The 24,171-nt window shown below is 41.3% G+C and overlaps 1 protein-coding gene across 1 annotated transcript in view; it reads left to right on the top strand.

Annotated features, from left to right (window-relative positions):
- Garem1 (GRB2 associated regulator of MAPK1 subtype 1) overlaps positions 1 to 24,171 on the top strand; it is a 172,798-nt gene that overhangs the window by 41,420 nt on the left and 107,207 nt on the right. Inside the window, exon 2 of the mRNA NM_001033445.2 lies at positions 22,579 to 22,719. Within this exon, the coding sequence (NP_001028617.2) occupies positions 22,579 to 22,719 (141 nt within the window). The remainder of the gene's footprint in view (positions 1 to 22,578; positions 22,720 to 24,171) is intronic.

Below are 24,171 nucleotides of genomic sequence, written 5' to 3'. Positions count from 1 at the left end.
ACAGGGAGGTCTCATTGCCATTTTCCCCTTAAACTTGGTTTTACTTCATTCATGCATTTGTGTGCCTGTTTTAGGAGACCTGTATCCCATGGTGCTCTTGTGGAGGTCAGGGCAACCTATGGGGGTTACTTCTCTAATCATGAGGGCCTTGGACATGGAATCTTAACCCACCGAATCATCACCCCAGCCTCTGATCTTCATTCTAAAAACCCATTTCTTCATAGGAGAAAGCTGTATGTAGAGAAGCATAAGATAATTTGTATTAAGTACTTTTTTGGACCCAAACTTTTTGCTAGGACCCTGCAAATTATGCAAAACAAACTTGAGCATATCATCAGAAAAGAAGAAATATAAGACCATCCAGGAACCCAAGGGCAAGAAGGTGACAAAGGCAGGTCCAGCCCTTGACATTGTAGCAGGGTAATGTCATTTCTAAAACATAGGCTTGAAAATGAGCAGTAGTGTTATCAAAAAACAACAACAGCAACAAAACCAGAAAAGAAAAAAAAAAAAAAAAACCTCAATGTTTTAATTAAGTTTGGAACTTTGAGTTGGCCTGGATTCCTGTCCATCTTGGCTCCTTGCATCCAGCAGTTAGACACATCTGCAAGGGATTGCAAGGCTGAGGATGCTCAGGTTTCTTGTTTAGGGTCGTATATCCATTCCCACCCCATCACTTCTGTCTGGGAGGCTGGGCACCCTGTGTTCCAGGTTGTGGCCCAAGTCCCTCCTCCAGGATGGGAAGAAAGAGAATAGCGACAGGATTAGACTTAGACAGACTTCTCCAAAAGCCGTCTTTCCCCTGTTCAAGCTCACCACCTTATTTTAATTAAAGCCTTTACTGACTAACATGCAGCCTTCTGGAGCCATACAAAATCCATCAAACTTACAAGGTCAGTTTTTCAACCATTTTCACTCGAAAGCAGCCAAACTGTCTTAATGGTTTGTCAAGGTGTTTGCTCTGTGTCTCAGAGATTGCTGCATTTCCAATAGTTTTGTATACTTTTTAAAGTTACAACTTCATTTCCCACTATAGTAACCTGCCACCACTGTTAGAACTCTATACTGCACACTTCATATGTGGTCGTGATCTTGCACACAATTAGACTGAAATTGCACTAAACCTCTCTTTCCTCATTCCTTGTGTTTTGCTGGAACTTTTTGACCTAAAAGACTTTAGCCCTCAGTTTTAGAAAGTATAGCTTTAATATAGCCATAAATGATGTGGCATTTTTTGAAAGGTCACATTTTTTATGGTTGGAAGGAAAATTGGAAATATTTATAAGTCATTTGAATTGTCTAAGTGAATTTAAGTCCAGATTTTCTATCCAAGTTTAAATGCTTAAGTTTAAATGCTGAGTACCCTTATCTGCATATGTCTGATTTTAATTTGGGAGCTGTGACGGAATGTTATAATACAAGCCCTTGTTTCCAGACCACAGCCACATTTCCTCATTTCAGAATTGAGCTCTGTGTGTCCATGTCAAGTCCACTGAAGCAGGTGCTCTGGCTTTCTCTCCAGCTCAGTCATTCATTAACAGGATGGCTTTGGACTAGTTATTTCTTTTCTTGGATCTTGAGATTTCCTCACATATTAGCTTGGAGAAAGAGTTTATATAGCTGTAGACCTTTGGAAACACTTTGGCCTCGTTCACGGAAAATAATTCATGGCTGCACAGCACATGGCTGCCGCTGTCATCATTCAGTTGACATATATGTGTGTCTTGCATATCGTAACTTCACCAGTGAAGAGCCCCTGCTTTGCTTACTTTGCAGAGCAGCTATATATGACATTCCTCTCCTAGTGTTCTTCAAAGCTACAAGGCCACACTGGGCAAAGAGAACAATAACAAATTTAGGAGTCCACAGATGAAATTGACTAACACGTTGAGTGGATAAAACTGAGGACTCTAAGGAGATTTGAAAGGATAATTGCTATAGAATAAGAATGGTTACTGATATATTTGGAGACATAAAGTAGAGAATGGAAATTGAAAGAGTAACCCTATATTTAGTAAGGTGAGGCACAGTTTGAGTCCAGAATTGCCATCCTGCTAGACATATCTCTGGTGAAACACTTGCCTCTAACATGTTTGGGTTCCTGGATTCAATCCCTGGTACCACCAAAATTAAAAAACAAACAAACAAACAAACCGAATTAACTATCTTGTGTTCCTTTTGCCTTAGATCCTGGGATTTGTATTTTAATGATATATTTTTAAAATACAGTATTTAATTATTCTTGCTTTGTCTGTTGTTGACCAGGCTTTAGTTGAGCATTTTACTTTCTCCTTGGACTTCAGAATTAAAAGGGAAAAGTAGGAGGGGCCCATAAAAGGCAATAGAAGTAATCAGAGAATGTTACAACTAAGGTCCACAAGGAACCATAATCTTTAGTTCAAAGAGAAGTTAAAGAGACCACCCATGAAAAAGAACGCTGAGAAAGTGCTTGCTTTCTTACAGAGAGCTCAGGAGAAACTTAGGTAAATGAAGTTCCTCTTGCCAAGAGAGTCAGCTTACCTGGAGACTACCTGACTAAGATCTGTGTTCTGAGGAGGTGGGCTGTTCGCCTTCACTTTGTCTTTGTTGACTTGCATTTGACCACAAAACCAGCAGTTATTTTATCTTCCATTTCCTTTTCTTTTTGTTTCTTGTTCTTGTAATAGAGGATCTTCCTAGGTAGCTCTGGATGGCTCTCTGGAACTTTCTGTCTACTAGGCAGTCCTCGGGCTCGAGTGAATCCTACTGTCTCAGTCGTGCGTGCTGGGGTTGCAGCTGTATGTATGCTACCACATCGTGCTTCCTTCACACACATTAATCTATGCTTTTCTGTAACTCCCTACTTTCTTTTCCAAATCGAAAGGTAGTGTAGAGCAGAAAATGAATTCTTGTGGCCATCAAATGAGAAGTTCTTTAACCCAGTAGTTCAACCGAGAATGGAGGCAGAGTTCCCCCTCAGTATTTATGGATGTACTTAGAATCACTGTTTACCCGAAATAATGATAAATTACATTTGAAAACAGAAACATCTTCCTTAGGAGGTATGCATAGTTGTTAATTGGTAAGTCTCCAAATGAATGTGGTAAGTAATCCTGTTTCCTAGTACCTGCTATATAGGGAAGAAAATATATTTCTTTAGCAAGAGCTGTTCAGTTAACAAGAGTTTAAAAGCTAACTTTATTGGGAATATATTCAGCACACTGAGTGGAAGATACAATTGAGCAGTAATTAATTAATGTATGCCAACCCACTAGGGTAAAAATAGCAGTGCAAGGAGCCAAGCGATCATGGAGTTGACCCTTCACTCAGTCACAAACACTAAATTGGGAATGGTACAGAATTTTAAGTGCCTTTTTTCTTGGGACTTGCTGTTGTGATCTTTCTTTAGAACTGTTCTGATATACCCTTAGGAAGGCTGGCCTCTGTAGATGTTGTCTGTGCCAAATTACAGCACAGAACAAGGGCCTGTTCTGTTTAGTTACTGAGAATAGTGCCTAGTCAGTACTATTTGACAACATGCTGAATTAAGAGACTGTTAGAAGGATGTTTGACAAAGGAAAGCGGGCAAAACTTCTGATGTTTACAAGTTCTGTTTATGTGTAAGTTGATAGCATCAGAAAGCTGTACTTAAAGGTCTGCTTTAAAGATTCCTCTGAACACATTGTGAAGAGAGGATGATTTCATCTGGTTCCAAATAGATGCGATCTCTCAGTAGAGTTAATTCTACTTTAGAATCCGATCCTTTTCCTTTCTGGTTTGAAATGTATCAGACGCTGGCAAGTCGCTTTATGTTAACCAATCCTGCGGGGTCCTCCAGCCACCCAGGGACACACCTCAGATGTCTTGTCTCCCCTCGCCTTTGACTTATATCCTAGTATCTCATCTGATGTCTAAGGATAAGTAACTCTAAGTTCCTTGACACGCAGCCAATGAGAAAATTAAATTGTGTTCTTGTATTTATGTGTCAGTGCATATCCTGGCCTTACAAAGATCAGTGGCATTTAATGTTGAAAGGGGAAATGATTGTGAACTACTTCTGTACTCTATTTCAGAGTCACAAGGCAAGCATTTTTCTTGCCTTTACTTCATCATAGCTCTTTAGCATATGAAAAGTCTCCTGTGGGGTTCTAAAAGCTGCTTCTATTTTTTTAATGAACAGTCTATGGTCGATAGTCAGGTACCAAATAGGAAACAATATGGGATGAAGTAGAAAAATACTATAACTTGGGGGATGGGAGGAATTCCTTGAGTCAGACATCTTCCTTATGTCTCCTTTGGATAAAAGGTAAGATTTAGATGATCATTGTACTGGTGGTCATTATACTCCTTGTAACTGAAAAGCTCAGAGATTTACCAGCACACATCTAGCTAATGTGCGACACATTATGTCTCTAAGTATATAAGTAGCAGTCACGTCACATGACAGTGATAACTTGTGACTGCATACACTGACAATATAGACTAAGAGAAATTAGAATTAATCCATATTCAAAACCCACAAACCATCCTTTGAACTGATGTAATTTTCTTGAGCAGGATAAATGCTAAAATCAGAAAAGGAGAAAGTCAGGGCAGCCATTACCTCGTGGTTAATCTACTGCTGAAGTGCAAACGTAGGGTAAACTAGTGTCTGCTTTATGTTGCTTTTCATCCCCAGCCAACACCTGTGTGGTGCTTGTGATATGTTGAACACACTTGCCGTCCTCTGTCCTTAATTCTCAGGGCTGATTATGAAAGAGTGCTCTCACGTTTCTGATTAGGAGACCCGTTCTTGGATCTCCCAAGCAACCGGGGACACACATTCAAGGTCAGGCTAGGACTTCCACTGGCACCAAGACCAGCCCATGTTTCCCTGTACTCCCACGGACTTTACCTGTAGCAGCTTTGAGATGCGCAGTTGAGGTGAACTGTGTAGGTTCCTGTGTGAAAGCTGAGCACCTTGGAACAGACAGTTTTGTTCTCAGGGCCTTAAGGTTTGCACCTAAGGAGCAGGAAGCTGAGGTCTGGTCTTGCTGGTGTCACAAATCAGAGTTTGGCTACATTTCCTCAGTTATCAAACAAAAACACTTGAGCTTTAAAATTCTCTGAATCCACACCTAATTGCTACTGTTTTTCTCAAAATTGTTGCTTAAAGAAAAGTAAACACTATATGATCAGTCTAGATGTTTATGTTTCTTCTAACTTATCCCAACCAGAATCTCATCACCATTTTGATGTGTAGCAACAAAAGCCTTTATAATGGTTCCTGGCAAACCTTCTCCTAACAAATTCCATCCTGTGTTATAGTGGGTAACAAGAAGCTCCCATCCTGTATTCAAGGTGTAGAAAAGATTGAATTGTAGAGTGAATTACTCAGGAGTTTAGTCCACAGACATAAAGTGAACATTGGTACAAAGTACTTCTGCTGCTGAGGCTTCTGCTCTCAGCCCACAGATATGAGATGCCACTACAGTTACAAGGACTCTGGGGAAGTGATGCTTGCCAAGAAAAGGAAATGGCCCCATCTGTAGGATGGAAGGACTTGTACCTGCAAAGGCTTCTCCAAATCTCCAAATCTTTTCATACTTAATCCATTCAACAATTTGAGAACCAGGTTTCTCTCTCTCCCTCTCTTTCCCTCTTTCCCTCTCTCTCCCTCTCTTTCTTGAACATGTGTGCATGCACACACACAATGTATATATCTATGTATGTATGTGTATGGGGTGTATATAAAGCATATATTTATAATATATGTTATTCCTATTTTATTCAGTTTATGACAGATCATAAACTATGTTTTCCTTGGACATTGAAACCAGTTACTTAGCACAGTTTCTAGGAATACAAGCACTCCACAACCCAGATGAGGCCATGCGCTAGAGCAATAAATAGCATAGTGCCCAACTTCTCTTTTCTCAGTGCTATATACTGTTGTCACCAAATAAAGCAAGGGAGAGAAGAGTGTTAACTCCCCTTAGCTGTGTGACCACAGGCTAGAGCTTCCCATCTCCCATTTCTAATTTTCCTTCTGTAAGGAAAGAGAAGAGCCTGCTCAAGATCATTAAGCTTTCCCTCCAGACTGCTCCTACAACTTAAGGCAGACTACGGCTTGGGTCTAGCTTCTCTTCATGACACCAAGCTCCTATTTAGTCCCTCTGTAGTCAGCTTAGTACTGACCTTTCTGGTTGTATCTAGCTTGGGAGTGCCCCTGGGAACCTTAGAGGGAGATAAGGAAGAGCAGAACCCTGTGCAACTGACAGAAGAGACTCTGGAATTTCTCTTTTGGGCTGGTGAATGGGGAATGATTTCTCAGGCAATACGAAACACCATTCCTCCTGAGCTAGCAGGGAAGAGGCTTTACCAGTCTCTGCTAGTGGCTCTATTCTGACTCTGCCTAGCTTCGTACCTTACCATGGCTGAAGGTGGGCTACAGGGGATGGGGCTGGGGGGAAGGAGGAGGAGTCACACTGTACCTCATAGAGGTAGGACTTTGTTTTTTAGACAGACATCTCATTAGTGTGGAGAGCTGGCCAAGTGTACTGGTCTCCCTGGCCAGTGTGCCCCAGGGGTCATCCTGTCTCTGCCTTCCCAATGCTGGAATTACAAGCACACACAACTTTTTACAGCTTAAAAACTGGATTCCTAGGGTTGAATTCGGCTTTGCATGCTTGCCTAATCAAGCAATATACTGAGCCATCTTGTCAACCACTGAAAATGCCCGTCTTTCCTAACCCAGAAGGGATATGGTTTGGTGATAGATGAATACCTCAGGGAGAAATCTGAGCCTCTCCCTCCAGTTGGGAGGTTTAATCCTAGCCACGGTGGCAGTTGAGAGTCTAGTATGTAGATTCTAAGGAGTCATTAGTTCCTCGAAGTAAGTCAGACATTAGATACAACCAAGAGACAGAAGTATGTGAGCTCTGATAATGTTCCTTTCCAGCAATGTCAGCGCCTGGCATTTTCAGCATTTAGAACATTCTCTGAGCCTAGCACCCTCTCCTCTCCCCAGTCTACTCCTCTGTCTTCTTTCTTACTGCTTAGGACTGGAAACTAGAGTCAAAGAGCAAAGTAAGGAAGTCAGTCTTACAACCTAAGCATAGTGTATAGGGTAATAATTCTCAAGCTATTTAAAACATTGACAGTTATACACCACTAGCTTTTAAAGGGCCAAGTGAAATTGTTGAAAATCACTTCAGATTTTTTCCTTAAATGTAAACTAATTGGTTTTAGCTGAATTCATCTCTCAATTAAATGTATCTGATGTGAAGATTGTGTTTGTCTCCAGAGTCAGTGAGGCACATCCTGTCGGCCTGGTTGCAATGCTAATGAAGACATCACCCTCATTCTCTCTTGACTCTTCCTCTCAACCTTAGGCAAAGGAGCAATGCTTTTATAAGATCATGACTCAAAGCGTTCACTGATCTTGATTGATGTGTATGCATAGAGTCACATTGTAGGTAAGGTAATTCGAAAATTACCTTGTAAGCATAAAGTACCCATAATACTCAAGTTGAATTCTGTATCTGCCTTGTTTGAACCACTGGCTTTCCTAATGAATTAGCATCCATGATAGGCAGGACTCTGAGATGGTCCCTTGCTCTTTGTCCCTTGGTATTATCAACGTTATGTTACATCTGTGGCACATGGATTCCATACATGTAATTAGGATCATTAATTTAATTTACTTTAAAGCAAGTAGTATCTTCCGGCCTTTTGTTTTGTTTTAAATTAAGGAGTATCTTAGTTTGGGCTGGCATAATGCCATAGGGCTGGGTGGCTTATGTTAATGGGATTTCCGACTCATCCCTCTGAAGGCTGGGAATGTGAAGTCTGGTAGCCAGTATAGCTGGGTTGGGGCAGGAAGACCTTCTCATTGCAGGTTGCTGACCTCTTCTTGTATCCTCAAGTGGTACAAAAAGAACAAGAGAGCTTTCTGGGGCTCCTTTTATAAAGATGCCCATCTTATTTCTGAAGCTTTATCTTCATTGCATGACTGTCTCCCCAAATCCATCAACCTAGGATCTCCAGGAGAACACAGAGCCAGTGCACTGAGACACAATTAGCCCAAGTCGGCCAGCCTACTCAAAATGCCTTCTCAAAGTCAGACTGTTCTTTCTCTAGCAGGTCTTATAGAGGAAGTCAGAGGTATTCAAAGGGTGAGAAGGCTTTGATATGAGACAGTGCTGGGCTGCTAAGATGGGGAGAGGACCACAGATAAGTCCCCGAGACTAGCCTTTGACTGTGTAGCAGTCTCTGATCCACAGTCAGAAAACAAGGATGTTAGCCCTTCAGCTAACTGATACCCCACATCCAGATGAGAATATAGCCAGCCAGCAGTGTCAGCCTGATAGATTTGTCTATGCTTAGTTCTATCTGACTATATCAGCTGATCTTTCAATCAGCTTTTTGTCACTTTGACAGAATTCCTAAGCAAACAACTTAGAAGTAGAAAGGCTTGTTTGGTTTCAGCCATGTGACATTAGAGACATAAGGAGACACAGGCTGCTTACTGCTTAGTTCCAGGAAGCAGAGAGAGAACACAGGAAAAGGGCAGATAGGGCCTTCTGATTAGTTTCCACCTCCAGTTAGCCCACTGAGCCATGAGCTTATCCGTGGGTGAAGTTAGGTCCTGTCACCCCTTGCCAGTGACACCAGCGGGGACCAAGCCTTCACCTCACAATGTAATTTTAGAGGCTCATGTAGTAGCCAAACCATAACACTGTCTAGGTTTTGAGCAAAACTGAAACACTCCTGATCAAGACAATGTAGGTCCAGCAGGGAAGCAGGACAGTTATTCAGTCCAAAGTCACCTGTCCGAATTCGCCCATGTCTGAGAACTCTCTTAAAAGATTATTTAATTTGGCATATTTAAACGTTGCAAGTAGCAATCTGTATCCACAGTTGCTAACAAACTGTCAGTCATTCAAACAGTCCCCTTTTAAAAGGTACCATGGTGCTTAAGTGCCCCACAATGTGTCTTTCTTCACCCCAAGCCAATTAGTTTGTGTTTCAGATCAGAAGTTTAGAAACTTACCCTTTAGGACTAATATAAAAATTACTTTTTCCTTGGTACCTTTGACCACAGAAAATTGTATTGATAATTTATAAGCAATAAAACTGGTTAGGAAATATAACTAACCATAGCACCAACTTAATATTGTTTAGCCATATAAGGTAATATTTGTAAAATCTTTTAAAATATTTTGTTTGTTATTATTGTTGTATTGTGCATGATGCATAGGGACATGCATGTCACAGCATGTGAAAGCCATGGCACATGAAAGGTGAGAGAACAGTGTTGTGGAGTGGATTTTCCTCGTGGTTTTGCATGTGTCGTGGGCATCAAGCTGAGGTTGCTAGCATTAAACAGCCTATAACCTTTCATACAAGCAAGCCATCTCTCCGGCTTCCTTTTCGTTCGCCTTGTTGCCTGGCTTTGGCTTTGGATATTTAGAAAGAAATGCCGTTGATCCTGTTTCATTTTCTGGTTATGCTTCGAGACGTGGCACCTCAGTGGGGATACTGTGTACTTCCTGTCTGTCTACCTTTATTTCCTTGTGACCTTTATCTGACTATAAAATTTGATTTGATTTTTAAAATGTTTGCCTGTTTCCATCATTTTAATAGATGGTGCCCTTTCTGTTTCCGTTTGTCAGTTGTGTATATTTGGAAGCCACTGGTGTAGAACGTTAGAAAGCTGCTGTCTGCAAGAGCAGCTCACCTGGAACATGAAACCCTTCCACTGCTACATCGTAATAAAAAGCTGTTTTGTGTACAGTCTATTAAAATTCATTCCGTTTGTGCATTGATGCCAGAAGCATTGTTTTCAACATTTACCTATGTTTCTTTAAATATATGTAAGGCCTTGTTTCTTTATATTTTGTTTGGTTTTGTTTGGAAGACTGGGTTGTAATTTCTGGAAGTCACTTAAATAAATGTAAGCAAGGTATTAAAGCTATCAAATATGTAATTTAAACATGTTCATAAGACTATTCCTCTCATGTAAGTTCTGTGTGATGAGTTTAATTTTAAATTTGACTCATTCATATTTCAAGTTATTTCTCATGGAATGAAGTTCAAGAGACACTTCAGCTAAAGTTGAAACAAAATGACACTGGAAATCTATCAAATTTGAACTTTGATTCAATTTAGCTATTTGAAATAAAATTTTTAGGGAGCTAGGGAGCAGCTCAGTCAGTAAAGTAACTGCCTAGAAAACATGAAGGTCTGAGTCTGATCCCCAGTGCATGTGAAAACTGGGCACAGGAGCAGTCTATAACCTAGCGGACGGATGGCAGGTCCCGTGGGTCCCTAGGGCTCACTGGCCAGCTATCTAGTTTAACTAGTCAGTGAACTCTAGGTTCATTAAGTGAAGACAAATCAAGGAAGACACCCAGTGCCAACCCCTGTCCCTCTACACAAGAACACACACACACACACACACACACACACACACACACACACACTGTTGGGTTTTCCACTGGAAGCAAATCACACTTTTGTTAAAGCGAAAGAAAATGTGGTCACTGCATCTTAGCAATGATCTTTCTCAGTAGACAAGGAGTCTGCAGTATAAACTAAGCCAGTCACCAGGGAGATTGCTGGCTGAGGTAGAAAACAAAGCAGAGTTCCAGGAGAGCCTCCTGTCCATGTGCTGCTACACTGAAGCTCTGATCTTCACCCTCATTCAGTCATGGTGGCCTCCTTAGCACGGCTCAGAGAACACAGGAATTGCTCACAGTCGTGTTGTTAATAACAAAGCTACCAGTTAGGGCTAGAGAAATGACTTGGCAAGGACAGTAGTCCAAGGTGAAGGCCAGAGCTTGAATCCTCAGAATTCACTTTCATGCTGGTCTAGTGTCTGGGCCTACCTGTAATTCCACCCCAGAAAGTTAAATGAAGGGCATCTCTGAAGCAAACAGACTGTGTAGAATACGAGTTCTGATGAGCTGTGGAGGCTTTTGCTTTGCCTCATTTAATAAGGTGGACAACAATGGAGGAAGTCCCAACATCAGCCTGGGACTTCCACATGCATGTACACATATGTATACACGTGTGTCCCCAGATATGAACACATGCATATGTATACACACCACACTCCCAGACATATACAAAGAAAATAACCACGATTTAAGTAAGCTTCAGCCACCTGTCAAAGTTCCTGGTTATGTCTGGGATTCCTCACTACCTCCCAGGTACCACGTGGAGTCATCCTATCTTCATAAATTACTAGAACCTGAGAGTTGAAGGGAGAATTTCTAGGAGTGTGGCTGGTGCTTTGCTTCCTGATGCCCGGTGGAGTCTGGGGTGACACCTGCCTGTACTTGGGTCTTAGTTTCTGTGTACCATTTGTGGTGTGAACATCTTCTCACACTGTTCTACAGCAGTAGTTCTCAACTTTCCTAGTGCTGCAACCCTTTAGTAGGATCCTCATGTTGTGGTGGCCTCAACCAGAAAATTATTTTCATTGCTACCTCATCACTGTAATTTTCCTACTGTTATGAATCTTAATGTAAATACCTGATATGCAGATTATTTGATGTAACCCCTATGAAAGGGTTGTTGGATCCCCTGAAGGGATCGATACCCACATGTTGAGAACCTCTGTTATAGATAGCACTCAGACTAAGAGTGACCTCACTAATTGTGAGTATCTAGCCCAAGGTGGCAGAGGTGACAGCATGGATCTATCAGGCTTCCTGCAGCAGCCCTGACTGCTGTAGCTTGGTAGGGTTTCGATGAATACCTTTCTCCTGAGTCTGAGCCTTTCCTGAAGTATTCTACACTATCCGCTGGGCACTGCACTGGCTTACGGGTTTTCAGTGTTCGTAGAAATGTGAGAACCACAACTGCCCACCTGCTGTTTGCTAAAACTTCCCTTCTATAGCATTCTTATCTTTAAAACGTTAGCTACAGCTTGCCTTTTCAGAGTATAGAATCTGGGGTTTGACTTCAGTAGGCATAGTACTGTGTTATACAGAAGGACTTAGGTATCATAACTAGTAAATGTGCTGTTAGAAAAGTACTCCTTCTCGTTGGTTTATTTAAAGAGAGGTAATAGTATATCCCAAATCTTTTTTTTCTTTTGTTTCACGCATTCCTTCTTGTTTAGACTTCACTAGGAAGTTCCTTGAACTCATTACTAGTTAATACTTTGACTAAATCTCTTTTTTTCCTTAAAATAAAGAATAAAATGTGAAAACATGGTGCTTTGACTTGCTTGAAATCCAAGGTTATAATTTTTGGGCCTTTGAATAAAGTATTCATCTGAAAGCAGAACCCTGGGTGATACAGGTTTCTTGGTGTTGGTGTAGGCAGGACAGATCAGCAGAAAACATTTCAACAAGTTCTCAGGTTTCCTTGAAAGGCTTAAGGGTTGAGGAGAGCTGACTGCTTAATTTCTCTTTAGACTGTATGTGAATATTGATGACTTTATGTTGAAGATTCTTTTGATTGGAATGAATTTTTATATATAACCACTGTTTTATCCAGAAATCTTGTAGAATCCAACAAAGCAGAAACAAATTACATTGGACCTGCAGATCAGATTGGCAGTGGTGTAGGTGGAAACCCAAGGGCTCTTCTGTTTTGTGTGTATACACTCAAAGTAAAGGTCTGTCTGTGGAGATCTTAGCCTCTGTCTGTCTTTGCTTCCTAAACACGTGATACATCTGATCAGCAAAGGACCAAGAAGTAACTCTTTAGTTAGGCAGTATGGCATGACTGCATATGTCTGCTTAATCAGAATGTCTTCCGAGAATAGAATATCCTGGGACCAAGGGGGGGATCCTTCCTGATTTGGTTAGCATATCATCGTAGAAAAGAATTAAATCCCTGTTCTTTGAATTCTTTCACATTTGCAGGAAACAGGGATCTCCCAAGCTTTTCGTCAAACTAGAATTTTTGCACTGCAGGTTCATTGCCAAAATGAGATGCCCAGGAGGAACTGAGCAGAATCATGGGTGCTTATTAAATGCAGTGTGGGTATGGAGTGGCCTTATCCCTGGTTGTGATGTCATTATGCAGCACTGTAAATTATTACAATCCTGTAGAAAAGGTATCATCTCTGTATTTTTCATGATGTTTTTTTGGCCCAGGTTTCTTCTGTTTGCCCCAACCCTGGCCTCAAATTCTAGTACTGAGTTCTCCTTGGAGCCTGAGATGGATGCTACTGGGGGAGTGATCAAATTCCACCTCTCAGAAAGAATAAAGAAAAAAGAGGATGATAGCCTCTCCAGAGAGTCATGGTGGCCACTTAGTGTTCCACTGGAGATTCTAGCTAGGGGTACTGAAGAAAAATTAGGGTCCAAATTGGAATGGGGAAGTAAAACTACTTCTGTTTACAGATAACCCGTGTTTATCAATAGGAAATCCTAAAGAATGTGTAATTTTTACCAATTATAGTAGAACCGAGAAGTTCAGCAACATTGCTGAATATTAAGAGCAGCATACAGAAAATTACTGTGCATCTGTATGTTAGCAGTGGGCACTGCAAAATAATGTTTCTTGCAGTGCTATCAGAAAAAAGTGATTACAATCTCACATATTTAGCAAAAGCATTGTACGTCTTCTATTACTGGAAAGTGTATATTATTAAAATTAGATCAAAGCAAATAGAAAGGCATCACTTGTTCATGAATTGTAAAGATTAATAGTTCTAAAATAGTAATCTCCAGATCACTCTGTGGATTAAATAGTTACCAGAATCACTGCTTTCTTTCCTGCTGAAACTGACAGTCTTAAAGGAGCTAAGAAAAACCCAACCAATCTTGAGAAGGAGTAAAGTTGTCAGAACCAACTTCCTATTTTTAAAACTTACCATAAAATCACACTAAGACAGTATAATATTATCATAAAAATATGCCGTAGTTGAATGGTGTGGGAAGACTGGAAATAAACTGTTACATGTGTGCACAGTGAGCACAACAGCTCAGTGAAGAAAGGGTCACCTTTTCGAAAGGCGATGGTTAGGTTTTTGAATATCCACATGCACATGCATTGGACCCTACCTATAACAAAATCTAACATGAGTTATAGACCTAAATGTAAAAGATCAAGCTATGAAAACACAGGACCTTAATGTTAGACAGTAGTATTTCATTAAAGTACAAATAACAAAAGAAAAAAATGTATTTGACTTCATCTGAACTAAAAATTTTTGCACTTAAAAGAACAATATGAAGAAAATGAAAGTTTCTACACAATGAAACGTATTTTAGTTCATGTATGGTAAGAAACTTGTATCTCAAATATATAAGAACTCAAGAACTGAGTCACCCAATGGGATACAGTCTCTCCTAGGCCTTTTCAAATGGTGTTGCACAAAAGCATTCAGGGAAGATTTCAGAGCCTGCTCATCCAGATACCCCACTCCCAACATTCCTGATCTCATTGGCCAGAGGTAGAAACTGATTAGAGTTCTTACTAGATTACAGTGCACATATGGCTATGGGTCAGAACTGTCTCCCTATGGGCTGGGGGGTCCTCTCAGCACACACAAGGGACAGTTGCCTCTGAAACCATCAGATAAGTCAAAGGGTACTGTTGTTGACTGTGCCTGTTATCAATTTTTTCTTCCAGAGACCATCGTTCACAAAATGATAATGCTAGAAACAGGCCACAGTGCTGAAGGTCACGACTGCTGTCTGTGGGATAGAAATACTCTTCTGTCCTTGGAGGATCATGGAGCACAGAGAACATTTTTATTAGATGATCCTAAAACCATTCCTGTGTTAGTCTAGGATTAGGACGTTGCTTGTTTCATTCTGTTTTTTCCACACAGGCTATCTGTCCCACAAGCTTTTTAAAAAACAATCGACTTGAGTCGTTTGATGCATTCCCAGGCTTTTACCAAGGAGCTTCAGACACGATCCCTGGGTCTTAGTGATGCTGTGCTCTGCCTTCAGCTCATTCTCAGAACTCAGGGTGAGGCTAACGTGGCCTCTTCTCTTGTTCTCTGGACTTAGGTTTCTTCACTTCCCACTGATCTCAGACTGTTACCTGGCTCTTGTGATTTCACATGACCACATCCTTCCTGATGGCTTTATACTTTTTTCCTCTAGGTGGTTATTTGCCAATTAGTTAATTCTTTGGGAATTCCCCTCCCTTTCTGCTGCTTCCTCTTTGGAGCCCCTTCCTACCTTTTCAACGCATACAACATGTTAGTTGTTAATTTTCTGATTGCTCTTGGGCTCCTCTCCTTCTACACTCACATCCTTTCATCTTGTGGTTTATAACGTCTTTTGGGACAGACATATCACAGGTGTATTCTACAATGTCTGTCTGTCTGTCATCTGTCTGATAGAGAAACTGCTAAGACACCATTCATTAAAAATGTTCTAGATCGCCAGGCGTGGTAGCACATGCCTTTAATCCCAGCACTCGGGAGGCAGAGACAGGTGGATTTCTACAGAGTGAGTTCCAGGACAGCCAGAGCTACACAAAGAAACTCTGTCTCAAACAAACAAACAAATAAATATCCTAGATCATATTTATTATATTCCTTAATTTATAGAATAAAATCAGCAGAACAGAGGAGTTGCCTCTAAACTACCTTTTCAAAGGGCAAAGAAGCTTTTATTTATGCAGACTGCTAGAATAGCCTTTTTGGTTACTGTGAGACTGCTGGTGTTGAAAGTTATGCTAATAGAAGCTTTGCTTTAGGAAGGCTAACAATTGTAACAAGAAGGGGATCCTAGATCCTGGAGCTGATGCTGGGGTAATGCCCAGCAGAAGGGTGTGGTCAGCCATGCAACAGGCAGCTTGTTCTACCCTGTATCAATTAAGGAACCCAGACTATCGTCACTGCCCTTCCTTTGGTTTGTTCCAGGTGCTCCTGGAAATCAGTATTTCTCATGGGCTTGTGGTCACTTCATGGGTATTACCAGGGCAGGAAGTAGGCAGTGTCCTTTGTGCTCACACACCATTGGCTACAACTCGGGAATGTGGCAAGGCCAACTGCTAAGGCAGTGGAGCACCTTGCTCCTTTAAACGCATGGAAAGAAAAGCAAACATATTTGGTGTTCAGCCCCTGATGTCCACAACAAATAAAAATTCCAACTTCAGTGATTGATCTCACTGCAAAAACATTAACAAATCAGATTGTTTGGTTTGGGGCTTCAGTAATCTGTCAGCAAGCATGTGAGTGTTCATCATAGTCAGAGTCCTGCTGAAGGTGCTGAGATGAAATTATGTAACCCAGGAATGAAAGCCATCTTGGAAAAAGGAGTCTGCATGCAAGGCCAGGCATTCTGGGAGTTGGAAGAATGAAAGCAGTTTTGTGGTGTGATAGCTTTGAGTTCCTGACCAGACATTAGCTCCAGTGTGAATACAGCACCGGGAACACCAGGAATAAATGTGAATTTGTTAATAAACTTCAATTTTATAGTTGCTATAGTGACTTAATTCTCACAATTTAGGGAATGATTAAAATCAAATGTGTTTGGCCTTGTTGTTGTTGTTGTTCTGTAAACTCAGCATATGTTCTATATGACAGGAACATCTCACCCCCCCCCCCAAATATAACATGGACATATGTCTGCATTAGTCTTTGGCTTTATCTTACCATTAATAATGAGAAAACTTGTTAGTCATGAGCAGACAGATTTAATATTAGGACACATTGTAATAAGTTGTCTGAGTCCACTTATTACAGAATTGTGGATTTTCTTTTTAAATTGTGTGAAATTTGCAGATACATCTTAGGACCTAAGTCTAAACACAGAACTCCTTTCCATCCTATATACGCTTTGGATACACAACCTGAGAGATCTGTGCAGTATTTTTAGTTGACTTACATTTCAACTACAGATCTCATATGAGGTCATGTGTGCAATTTTCCACGTGTGACATCATGGTAGCATTCAAAAAATACTGGATTTTAGAACATGTAAAATTTCAGATTTTTATTAGATTTTTTTATTAGAGAGGAATTAAAATATTCAATCTATACCTCATTTCCTGTTTAAAAATAAAAGGAGCATTTGACATACTTGTGTTCTGCTGTGGGGAGTGCTATGCAATGTTGAGTGATTCAGAACCATACAAGTGATTCATACACACCAGAAGACACCTGCACTGTAATTCAGATGTATTTAGCTGTACTGGTGTGCAAAGTTAGAGTAGTCATGAGGTGCATGATAAGTTCCAACATATAGCAGGGTATTCCAAATAAAGATAAACATATTAGAATATTTAATAGCACAGTGAAGGCAAAGGTCATGTGTGTGGCCTGCTGTGTTGCACTCTGTGGGATCTGGTGAGATGCACTGCCACAAAAACTATTTATAGTCCTGAGTGTCTTTTTCCTTACGCCCTGAAATCATGTTTCTAAAACCCGACAACTCATGAGCGTGCCATTTTTGGGTTTGAAACAGTGGATGGCTATGTAGCCGGGGCTGCCTTTAAACTCATCAAGGCTGACCTGCAACTTAGAATCCTTCTGAAGCCTGAGGCTTCCAGGTGGCTGGAAGAAAGTGACACCATGGCCCGGACAAGACAAGTTTTTAAATGTATTTATTTTATCTGCACATTTATGTACATACATTTGACACTTGACCTCATAGCTCTAAAAAAAAAAAAAAGTACAATTCTAACATAGACTATAAACAAAGCTACAGAATCATTGTGACTTAAATCAGTGAAGTTGGGCTTGATATTTACTTAGGATTAGCCTTGACATGGAAGGACACTCATGAGGGTGGCATTTGAGCTGGCTTTTAAGAACAGTAGGGTGAGGAACTGGGCATATGGAGGTGAGAATATAAAGAAAAGAATAGAAAGTGATTTTAGGGACCAGTTATATAAGATTGAGCAAATATTTGAACAGAAAAGAGCCCTTTGGGAATCAAATGTAGGGCAGGGACATAAGGTTACAGATGTTCTGGGCTGTGGGGCCACAGAATGGATGGAGACATCTGAAGATGTATGAAGAGAATAATAGGATACTTACTATACTCTTAAATGCTCTTACCTGTAGGAATATCTAAATAAGTTAGAAAGGGGGAAAGGGTCGGCTCTGTTCATTCAGTTTTTTCACTCCTGTTTGGCCAGAACCTGGAACATAATTGGCTCTCCATCAGTGTCACGGAATGACTGTATGGTATATGCTTTGTGCCTGTCGGGAGGGGGGGAGGCATCCCTGCAGAAAGGGGTAGAAAACAGCCTCACCTCGACCAGGTGCTCCACATAGAAATTAGCGACTGATGGCATGAGCTGGAGAGCTGCCCGCAGCTAAGGGCCCTGGAGTTGTAAAGGAGAGAGAAAGGAGGGGCAGCCTAAGGCCATGTGTTCCTGCTTCTGTGGTAGCTGGTGAAGGGGGAAGGAACACTGAGAGGAGATGACAGGATGTTGATTTGGGAGAACAGTTTGTACCATAAGCCAAAGGGCAGATGGGAGGGAAAGTTACTAAACATATACAGCCCATAACTAATGATTTTGGAGTTTGAAATTGAGCATTATTTTAAAGCAGACTTCCTTTGACATTACCTAGTGTTAATATACACATATATACATGTATACATATGCATATGGATATTTAAAAGGAATGTATGGATTACCGTTAGGGGAGCAAGGTCAAAGCCAATGAAGTGTGTCCCAGAAGCAGGTTAGCTGCAGAGTAGCTATAGGATGACGTGTACACAGTCTGCTATGTAACACCGCTTCCTTTAGGCTTCTTAGCGTTACAACACTGAGCTAAGTCTTAGAACATTATACATAGTTGTTAAGCACCAGGATAACTATATCACAAAAAGATGTTTGCTTTATGAATTCATTTAATTCCATGTCTTTATTAGTGACCTACCCTGGGATATTCTAAGTTATTCTATTGTTTTATTTCCAGACAAGTTTTGTGAAACTTATTTTGCCTAAAGCAGGCACACAGATCAGTTGTGAAAAAAATAAAATAAGACATAAGCTCAAAAATAGGCATAGCTTCCTTCCTACTTTATGGCTCCGAAAGTCATTGTGAGCCTCTTTCTAGTGTTTACTACACCAGTGAACTGCAGGACTGAACATTATGTTTTCAGTTTGATTAACTCGACTGCAGTTGTTTTTTGGGTGCCACTTTAGAGCCCACTGTGGAATAAAATTAAAACGTTCTTTATGACACAACAATTCACTTGCAGAAAATGGCATTTTTCTTCTATCCCTGAGCGGCAGTATGCTCTCCCCCTGAGTTTCCCATATGGGCCTCGGGGCTCCGTTTTCTCCAGATTCATCTTCCTGGAGTGGGGGTGTTCATTCCCAGGCTCCGGAAGGCTCCCATCGCCTCCTCCCCTCTGAGCAAGCTCGCTCATCCACCACAGGAGAAGCCCAACAGCTCTGTTCTCCTCTTTTTTTTTTAAGAATTCATTTTTTTTAATTAGATATTTTCTTCATTTACACTTTAAATGCTGTCCCCTTTCCCGGTTCCCCACTCCGACCCTCCCCCTGCTCACCAACCCACCCACTCCAGCTTCCTGGTCCTGGCATAGAACCTTCACAGGACCAAGGGCCTCTCCTTCCATTGATGACCGACTAGGCCATCCTCTGCTACATATGCAGCTAGAGCCAATGTCCTTCCATATGTTTTCTTTGGTTGGTGATTTAGTACCAGAGAGGTCTTGGGGTACTGGTTGGTTCATATTGTTGTTTCTCTTATGGGGCTGCAAACCCCTTCAGCTCCTTGGGTACTTTCTCTAGCTCCTTCATTGGGAACCCTGTGCTCTGTCCAGTGGATGGCTGTGAGCATCCTCTTCTGTATTTGTCAGGCACTGGCAGAGACTCTTAGGAGACAGCTATATCAGGCTTCTGTTAAGGGTTTCTTCCTCTCTGCTGAAGTACCAGGCCCAGCCTAGATTGCTTATCTCTTTCACACAGCATGGGTCTTGTGCTCCCTCCCATGAAATTACACACGAGCACACTGTGGGCTCCTGAAATGACAGAACCACGTCTCCTCTATATTTCTACCAACTCCTCCATTGCCTGCTCACAGAAATTAAAAAACAAAACAAAAACAAAAAACAAATAAAGTGAGTACAGTCATCATGGCACATGTATACCAACATACATACATGCACCACATGAATAGATAGATAGATAGATAGATAGATAGATAGATAGATAGATAGATAGATAGATAGAAAAATAAAGGTTTGTTGGACAGATGGATGAGGACTATTTTTAAATTTAAAAAGCATGCAGCCTGCTCTCTCAGATGTTCATGACCCCTTCTAATATGTCACTTTCCTTTTAATAAGCTGCATGTCTCATATAATTCATGGATGGTGCAGTCATTCACCGTTCTTGGTGGCATCGGCTCTCTGATGGACACTGAGGACTTTTGGTTGTTTGCTGATGCATGAGACGCACGTGCTCAGGCGCATGCTGGCTGTCCTGGTTGAGTAAATGAATGAAACTGGAAGCCCAGCGTCAGCTTCTCCCTGCTTCCTGCGTTACTGCCAGTGGTTTTCCAGGTAAAGGCCAGTGTTGTATCAGGAGACGAGGAAGAAATGAAGACTAATAAGCCTCTTGCTTACGGCTGTACGGCTCCGAGCTGCGCTGAAGGTTATTCCCTACTCTATTAAAGCATAGTGTGACCTAAAGTCTCAATGTTGGACTAACATGTAGGGGGAAAGTGTACTATAAACTTAATGCCTGAAGTTCTTTGCTCACCCGTAATAGATTGGACTTGGCCATGATACCCTCCATTCTCAGTCACTGTGTGGTCTCTGGAAAGCGGGGTTATGTATGTTATGTATGTTATGTATGTTACCCCGCTTGCCAATGAGAAGCAGAGGTCCTGCCCGAGAGCACACAGTGGAGGTGGCACAGCACTGCTGGACAGTTGCCCTCCTGAACATGCCTGCTGCATGCTTGCCCTTCTAGGGGCTGATTAATATCTCTCCTGGAGTAGAGCTTCTAGACCTTTGCTTCCTGCCTTAATATGCCTGAGGAATGCAAAGGGCTGACGAGTGGCTGCACCAGGAGATGTTGTCATTAAGTAGCCTAGCCCTCCCAAAGCATGGGGGCAGAGGAATCTGAGAACCCCAGGCCCCCCTCCACACACACACCTCGACATGAATCAGACCTTCCCCTCCTGCTGATGAACACTACTTCCAGGTCATTCCTACCCTATAAATAAAATAAGTCTTGTTTTCTACTCCCCAAAATAAAATATTCTTTCATTAAAACTGTTTCAGAGATATCATAATGGTTTAGATGTCAATTCCCTGCTTATGATTGGAACAACCAAGCAGTCATTACTGCCTTCAGTAATGATTGGAAAAGTACTGAATCTTTTCATTTTAAAGAGGACTGCAAACACCATTTCAAAACATACAATTACATCACTAATAACTCTTAATTATTGTACTAAAGTTAACATAAAAAATGAGGAAAGCTTTCTTCCCTAGGAAGGAATTAACCTCTCCAGATATTTTCATTGGGCTGGATTTAAAATGACTAACCCAGAATTAATGGACTGGATTTTGTCAGCATCTGAAAAACATCTTTTACATTTCAAGAAGTGGATTTCCCTTTTGCAATAGTTTGTCATCATTTCAGAAGGCTAAAAAGGTACTTTGGAGAGTATTAAAACAAGAAATAATTTCATCTGGATGTTATAAAGCTTTATTATGCTTAATTGATTGGGAGGGTTGGTGGCAAGCCAGAGAGAACTGGCAGATGGATGCATGGAACTTAAAAGGAAATACATGCATTTAGTGTCAAGCACTCCTTCCCCTCACTGAAGTTTACTTTTGATAGTTTTATTGTAGTGATTAAGAGCTAAGGTTTGGCACCCTCTGGTCTACAGCTGAATCCCACTTTCCTGCTCATTAGCCCTGTGAGTTTAGACACATCACTTCCCGTTCTGGATTTTGGTTTTCCTCACCTGGGAAGGAGCACTGCCTGCCTAGTGACGTGGTCACACTACATGAAGTGGCAGGAACATCATTTGAGCTGGGCCCGCTCTAGGCACTGAGTGGTGTTTGTCATCAAGCCACAACCATGTAGGTATGCTAGTGCATGCGAATGCCATATTGTCAAGTGAATGGAAAATGTCTGTAGGGAGCCCTATGTATAGTTTTCAACTTGATAAGGAAACTCCTTTTTTTCCTTTATTTCTTCTCTCCATTTTATTCTGACTCAAGAACTTTATACTGTGTTATAAAAGAACTGTCCATTTGTTCATAAGTAACTGGGGGTGGGGGGAGGACCAGAGGATAATACCACCGTTTTTCCTTGGGTTTGTTGTTGTTGTTGTTTTGAGAAATGGGGACAACTAAACCCTAAATCCTTGTGGCCTAGACTACCATGGCCTCCAGCTCCAGGAGAGCCATGTATACCCAAAGCACCACCATATTTTTTGAGACAAGATCTTTCCCTGAACCTAGAGCCTGATGATTGGCTAGACTGTCTGATCAGTAAGCACCAGGACCCTCCTGCCTCCGCCTCCCCAGTGCTGAGGTTTGAACTCAGGTCCTAGTGCTTGTCTGACTTTCCAGACTGCGCCGTCTCTCTAAAGCCATTCGAGTTTAAACTTAAGAAATTCCACTGTAGGGTGGAGAGGAAGCAGATCAGAATCCCAGCTTTCTCATATGGAATTGTATTTTCTAGGAGAATGCGTGGAAGGGCTTCGGGAGAATGATTTCCTGCTGATCCATTCATGCCGGCAGTGGACGACCATCACTGCCCATAGCCTGGAAGAAGGTCACTATGTCATTGGGCCAAAGATAGAGATCCCTGTACATTATGCAGGTAAGACTTGGCCAGACAAGGGGGTGGGGTGGGGATCTTGAGCCAATTTTATCTTATCCTTGTAGCAGGAGCTAGGAATTGCCTGTCAACTAGAGAGTATGCCAACTTAAAAGAATCAAACCCTTCTGTGTGGTTATTTTTTAATCCATGAGGTCTCCATTTTGTCATAGATATTTCTAGTTAATGAAGCTGGGTGTTTATAAGGTGAAAATTTTACATGGAGAATTCCTTTGTGGTCTTGGAATTGGAGCACTCCCTATGGCCAGTCCCTGAGCTCCACAGTCTTTTGCCTGAGTAACCCAAGTACAACCTGAGTGTCTCTCTTGTAAATGACTAGGATGTAGCAACTGCACAAGGTGCCATTTCACAAGTGCACAGTGCTCCCTGGTTTTAAAAGTGTCGGTTTAGAAGTTAAGTTACCTGAGCCTGCCACTCCTCCTAATTAGTCTTTTAGAATATAACAGGGGCATGACCTCATTGCTCAGGTTAAATGTGGGTGGTGCCCACCCTGTCACCTTGCTTTGAACTCCGTTCAGTTCTGGGATGCCATTGAACTCAGTTTTGTTGAGTGGATTCTGTGGTCAGAACTGAACTTGTGCTGTGTCTGCTTCAGTTAACTTTCAGGGTAGCTTATAAACCAGTTTTTCAAAACCATACACATCACCATCTGCTATCTTCTGGTTTTACAGTTTGTTATATACGGTTATTAACTTCTTATCTGTTATTCAACTTTCCTTAAATTTATAGTAGGATATTTTATCCAGCTAACTATAAACTGTGCAGACTTGGGCTGCTGTTTTGGCTTTGGCAGACGTGTCTCCAATGCTTAGCAAATTATTTATTTGAAAACAGAATCTTGCCAGTATCTAGTGAACAAAACATGCTTTGGCGGCCTTTTTGATTCTTAGACTTCTTCAGCTGCTCACTAAACTTAAAAGCAGAAAAAAAAAACAAAACTTTCAAAAATATTATAGGAAAGAGAACTTTTATGCCCTCAAACTTTGTTTTTTATAATTCTACTAGCTAGTAGTTATTTGAGTAGGTTTTATGGGGAAACGTGAATAGAAGAACCTGTGGAAGGTGTTGTTTATCAGACTAGGAAGCAGGCAACTGGGGCAGTGTTCATAGGACTGGGGAATTTACAAGCCCTCTGGGTTGTCCAGAGTGTCTTCGAAGCGGGGTTCCACCCACAACAAGGTCCACTTTACTTTCAGCAGGCTCAGACTCTGGTTTCTCTATGAAAAAATAAATAAATCACCATCGTGAATGTTTTTAACCGGGCTGTGTTCTGTCAGTTGACTTGTGCTTTAGAAATTTCTACAAAACATGGTGACTGTTTCTGTCAACCCAGTCTTCCCAGAGGGCTGCTTTCAATGGGTCATTCCCTCAAATTTCAATGGAGACCCCTCCTGTCTTGACTTGGACCTGCAGAGCTCTGGCCTGTTTCTCCAA

This window comes from Mus musculus, chromosome 18, assembly GCF_000001635.26.
Source record: "Mus musculus strain C57BL/6J chromosome 18, GRCm38.p6 C57BL/6J".
NCBI lineage: Eukaryota > Metazoa > Chordata > Mammalia > Rodentia > Muridae > Mus > Mus musculus.
The sequence above is the reverse complement of the archived record's forward strand: the minus strand, read 5'-3'. Positions and strand labels throughout refer to the sequence as shown.